General features: G+C 40.7%; 1 protein-coding gene across 1 annotated transcript; it reads right to left on the bottom strand.

Moving 5' to 3' along the window:
* Positions 1 to 4,145, bottom strand: LOC117289462 (cholesterol 24-hydroxylase-like). Its single transcript, XM_033770603.1, has 4 exons — positions 4,074 to 4,145; positions 3,241 to 3,326; positions 2,404 to 2,470; positions 1 to 1,662 (listed from the first exon to the last, which is right to left on the bottom strand). Exons 1-4 carry the CDS (start codon positions 4,137 to 4,139, stop codon positions 1,495 to 1,497), a joined length of 387 nt encoding a protein of 128 aa, XP_033626494.1. The 5' UTR covers positions 4,140 to 4,145; the 3' UTR covers positions 1 to 1,494.
* Positions 4,146 to 6,000: the final 1,855 nt, after the last annotated feature.

Genomic DNA, 6,000 nt, shown 5'->3' with positions numbered 1-6,000 from the left:
TTCAATCGAAACTCAACATTTATTTTAACACGGTGTTTCAATTTTAGTCAAATGTTATCCCCAATACTTTTGTAAGATGTTGAATGATAATAACTTACCCATTAAGACCAATGTGGTTTACAAAATTACAAAAAAATAATATTTTGAAACTTTGCACACAGTATTCACTATCTACTTAAAGACCATTGTGCCACAACAACCACATCACAATACTTAACAAAATTATCAAGTTTAAAAAAATAGAGAAATAAAGTTGTCTATGTATTCAGGATTACAATAAAAATTTACATACTGTCACCTAGAAATTAGAAAAAGTAATTCTGGTATCTGATTTCGCAGAAATTTATTTTTAAAGTACTCAGACTCGTACTCTTCAGATCCAAGTGCCTGGTACTCGGCTGTTGAACTCTGTACTCGGATTACTACTTTGTATATACCTGGACACTTGAACCGATGGCCCAAGTACTCGTAATCGAGTAGTATTACACTCGACTGAATTGTACCCAAACACAACACTGTCATCATTATCTAAAAGTACAATACACATTTCGGTAAGCCTTCTGATGATACAGTCATGCAGCGAGACCATGTTTTAAACATCTGACATCAGGGGACCAGTCTAGGCTAGGGCTAGCCTGAACATCTGGTGTCACACTTCCTGTTATGCGAACCCCTTATGGATAACGAAAGAGGACCAGCCTAAGCTAGGGCTAGCCTGAACATCTGGTGTCACACTTCCTGGCATGCGAACCCTTATGGATAACGAAAGAGGACCAGTCTAGGCTAGGGTTAGCCTGAACATCTGGTGTCACACCATGTGAATCCTTATGGATAACGAAAGAGGACAAGTCTAGGCTAGGGCTAGCGTGAACATCTGGTGTCACACTTCCCAGCATGTGAATCCTTATGGATAACGAAAGAGGACCAGTCTAGGCTAGGGCTAGCCTGAACATCTGGTGTCACACTTCCCGGCATGCGAACCCTTATGGATAACGAAATAGGACCAGTCTAGGCAAAAACTAGCCTGAACATCTGGTGTCACACTTCCCGGCATGCGAACCCTTATGGATAACGAAAGAGGACCAGTCTAGGCTAGGGCTAGCCTGAACATCTGGTGTCACACTTCCCGGCATGCGAACCCTTAATTAAAGGTACTTATCAATATTGTCTAGTGCCTTTAAATCCACACCCCTTAATACACGCCTGCTGTGGTCACGACCACATTACAGTATTACAGTTTTAACACTAACTACATTTCAGGTGGATATCTATTTAAAAAAAGTTAAACACTTCAACAAACTCTTTTCTAAAATGAAAATACTTCCTACACTTTTTGGGAAGCTTACTCAGAGTTATAACACCAGAAAAGGAACGAAATAAAAACAGAAAAAAAGCATTTGTTGTGATAACATTTCGATTGTACGTCAAGAAAAGAAACAAACATCTGTTCTCTAGATTTTTTGTTTCATATTTTACTCAACTTCTTTTATTATGTCAGACATTGGATATTATGTCAGACCTAGGTGCGGCCGGTTTGACGTATACTCGACACGAATCCTTTGGCTTGTTGGTCACGCTAGCTACATAGTCGAAACTCAGACCTGGCACGAGGTCAAAGGTGAAATTCTTTATCAACTTAGCCATGGCAACCTGAGCCTCAATCTGAAAACATCAAAGTTAACAGTACAAATGACCAGAAAATTTGTTTGTATTTTTTTCAGCGTTGGCACGCAATAAGATGGAGTGTATATCAAGTAGGAGTAAGTTTTATGTTAAACACTCAACAAGTGACGGGCGTCATTCTCAAGTCCAGTTGTGGTGGGAGTTTGTTTAATTTATGTTCATGTAAATGTAGTTATAGACTAAGAAAAGATCGAAGACGGTAAAGAGACGAAGAGAGCGATTCAATGAGAGAGGGTTGGGAGCGGTAGTTTTAATCAAGGAAAGTCGATCTAAATGGTCTGAGTTTGAGCAAGTTTGGGACAAGTTCTCACAGTTTTCTAGCGAGACCCCCACCCAAAAAAAAACCCCAGAAACAGAAACAGAAGCAGCTGTGTTTGAGGAGTCGGGTGAAAACCGCTGAGTTCGAAACTGACACACCCTAGGTGCCACAATTAACTGGCTTCTTGTCAGGACTTAATAGTCCTTTAGAGACAGCGCACTGTGAAATGGGTCGTATTGAGCTGTGTCAAGACACTGGGTCAGTCAAGCCAGTGGTGATGGAAAAACATACCCAGCCGGTATCGTACAGCCCTTGGGCGGAGGTTGTTGATGATGGTTGGAATTAGTATATATGACGGATTATTCAATATATTGTAGCTCTTAATTAATTTTATAAGAAGTGGAAACACAACAGAGATAGAGATCCAAGTTGCCTGTAATGAGCCCTTAAGTATTACTCACCATAGCAAACTGCTTCCCGATACACTTCCTTGGACCCAGGGAGAATGGGATGTACATGTTATTGTTGCTAATGACAAAACAAAACATTAGGCATTGCATTAGAGGAAGGTATTTTTTTTATTTCGTATGACTACAGTCATTCTAATCTGTCAGTTTTCAAACCCATAAAACTCGAGAGTTTAAATTACATAGAGCACCAAGTGGCCAGTGGATAAGAGCACAGAAATCAAGCTCTGATGTTTCTGTTGATCTGAGTGTGGGTTCGAATCCTGGTCGTGACACTTGTGTCCCCGAGCAAGACACTTAACCATAAGCTTCTCTCCACCAGGGGGTTAATGGGTACCTGCGAGGGCAGAGATGGTTCTTGTGATTGATTAGCTTATAGTGCGCTACATAATTGGCAGCACAGGCTGTGTACACCCCACGGAGCTGAGATAGTGGGTGCGTTGTTAGCTCCCCTGGGTCGACCCCGGTGCGTGGCGGTTTTTTGTTACCAGGACGAACGTGGGTAATTATCTGCACACACTCGTCCTGGAAAAAAAATGCCACACACCGGGGTCGACCCAGGGAAGCTAAACGACACACCCATTGTTAAAGTCACCTGGGGTCGATTTCTAGAAATGAGAAATAAATATATGTATATATATTCATTCCAGGTGTCTTTGAGGAATTATTTAAGGCCCATTGACCAGGGGTAATAATGTTGAAGCGCCCATGAGCGTCAATGCGTGACAGACCTGAGCTCTATATGAGGAGCCACTATTATTTCTGAGAAAAGACTCATTTAGTTTGCTCACATAGAAAGGGGTTTTCTATAAGATTAAAAGCATGTCTTACTTGTCTCCACCTAAGAATCGGCTCGGCATAAATTCTTCTGGGCTTTCGAAATACTCCTTCTGTCTCGCCAGGTTCATAATGCAAACCTTAAGGAGTAAGATATAAGTGGTTAGATAATCTTATGTTTATGTCATTCAGTTTAACAAAATTTTAATACGATAAATGAGTGAATCAAGAAAAAGTGAAAATAAAAAAGACATCTTCACAGTTTGGCAACTCATTTGCTGCCAAACATAAGCGCAATTACATCGAGCCCCTAGCACGATTGCTGCAACTGTGCCACGCTCAGTGGTAAATGTGTAACCACTGTGGCAATCACTCGTGGTGACGTCATGCAGGGGACTTGGGACTGACCCGGCCGAGCCCCTGGAATGGCGTCAAAGCTATTCGAATGTCGACCCGGGGTCGGGGAAGCTGTTCGAACGCACCAACTGTTTAGACACACTGTACTACCAAAATTACGCAACCAAAAAGTATTGTGATGATGATGACGTCAGGTGAATGGGGGTCATGCCCGATAGGCCTTTGCAAAGAATTAAACCAAAATGTAAAATAATGGAATGAATTAGGAAACAAAAAGGGAAAAAACCCACATTAACGCTCCTAAGAGATTGTTGCACATCTACTTCCCTTGAGTGCTTTAAGTCCAGTTTAAAAACTTATTTGTCCAGATGTTCTGTCTAAATCAGTGTAGAGCTTTCTAAGTGTTCTATTAAATTTTCTATCTGTTGGTGTCTTTACAATATGGATAGATATGTGCAAGATACATTATATATATTTAATTATTTAGTGATCTCCAGATGAAATAGTAAATAAAAAGGGAAAAAACTCACATTAATAAGTGTATCAGCAGGGAGTTTAATGCCGTTCCAGACCACTTCTTTCGGCGTCTTCCTCATCACACATGGCACAGGGCAATGAAAACGTAAAGTTTCCTTCAACACCTAAAGGATTCAAACCAAGTTACAGATGGGAAAAAAAGGTGGCTGCATTTTTTCATTTTTTAAACTTTCATTTTCCGTAAATGAAACCAATAAATCACTTCACCAATTCAGCATATTATTGCAATGAGCCCCCCCCCCCCTTTTTGTATAGGTCATTGCTAACAACACCACACAGACAAATTTTCAAGGAAACATTTCGATGAATAGCTACGTTTGCGGTAACATCACGTGTGTACTGTAACTACATGTTTATACCTGCTGGGTAGATTACATTCTGTTGAGAAATTGTCTTGCTTTTATTATTCTACTATCGCGAAGTAGATTTTTTCGGAATTCAGGAGACGTCTCACGTCTGAAAAGAACGGCCCTGCTTTTAAACTTAGGGCAGGATAAGGCAGGAAATCAGCCGGGACTACTACTTAATTGCTTTAGTGGATCGAGGGTTATTAAACTCAATACAGCTGAGTTACTTCTTAATTGGCCTCAATATTTTTACTAGCTTGCTCTAGTCATCGTCATGGAGACAGTTTTGTATTTATTATTTGATCACGTAATAGATTGTGAACTTCTTTGACCTCCCATCACCTTCAATAGCAGCTACAATACGATGGTGGCAAATGTTTTGACTGATGGCTCAGAGGCACCCGGAAGCTGAATGGGGTCCTTTTCGTTATGCTAGGAGTCCACTAGGCCAGCGCCAGTTGGTGCCAGTTTGCGCCATTTCGCAATTTACTGTGGCGCCTAGTGTCGCCAATAAGGTGCCTAGTGGCGTGTAGGGGCTCAAACTGCCTCCCAACTGGCTCGTGGTGGCCCGTAACGGCACCAAATTTGAATGTTTGACATTTTCGTCGCGCCACTTGCATCGAGCAATCAGCGCCAAGTGTCCGCCAAGTGGCACCAAATGGCGCGAACATATCGCCCTTTGGATGGCGCAAACAATCCGCCTATTGGAATCCACTCGATCAAGACTGTCGAATCGTGCCGCACCGGGCCGGGGCACACTACGCCAACAGCCTTGAGTCAAGGCTAGACTTACACAGTCTGTAATGAAAGGAGCACTCACTCATTACTTTGTACATTATTCAATATACCTTAAACTGATACAAACTTACAGCGGTTGTGTATTTCAGTTTGGATAGGTCTTCAAAGCTGACATATCCATCATCGCCAAGCACTGCATCAACTTCAGTCTTCATCCTTACAACAAAAAACATATAAATAAGAGTTTACCACAGAACTGGTGTGACAACCTAACATAATAGTAGGCCAGCCAAAGTGTGAAATTACACTTTGGACGGCATAGTTTGTTAATGGCTGGCATCCATGCTAGATGTATGGATCATGGGCTCGGGAAGACGATTAGGGTGGATGCCCAGCTTGATTTTGAATTTTAAGGTCATTTTGGGGTAAAAAGGTAAAAAAAGGTCAAAAATCAATATTTTCAAAATTTGTGTCAAATTTATTCACATTTGATAGATCTATCCATAAAATGTATTTTAAACTTTATGTTGATACTACAAACCTATGTAATTAACGTATAAACTTTGACCTTGTGCACAAATGTATAGCAAAACGAAGTGTAAAAGTGTGATTATCTTGACAAGGGTACATTTTGAGTACACCAATTGTTTTTGCACTCCCCATCCTCATTGGTGCATATATTGGTTTCAAACAACTTTTTTTGAAAGGTAAATATACCCAGGCAGTTTTTGAGAAAAAAAAAATAATTCAAATACCACCTTTATGTGGGGGTCTTACCGACTCATTTTAAGGTCAAAATTTCAAATAAGGCAAAAATTTAGCATTTTTTAAATTT

Source organism: Asterias rubens, chromosome 1 (assembly GCF_902459465.1).
Source record: "Asterias rubens chromosome 1, eAstRub1.3, whole genome shotgun sequence".
NCBI lineage: Eukaryota > Metazoa > Echinodermata > Asteroidea > Forcipulatida > Asteriidae > Asterias > Asterias rubens.
Note: the sequence above shows the minus strand (reverse complement) of the source record. Positions and strands in the feature narration are given on the sequence as shown.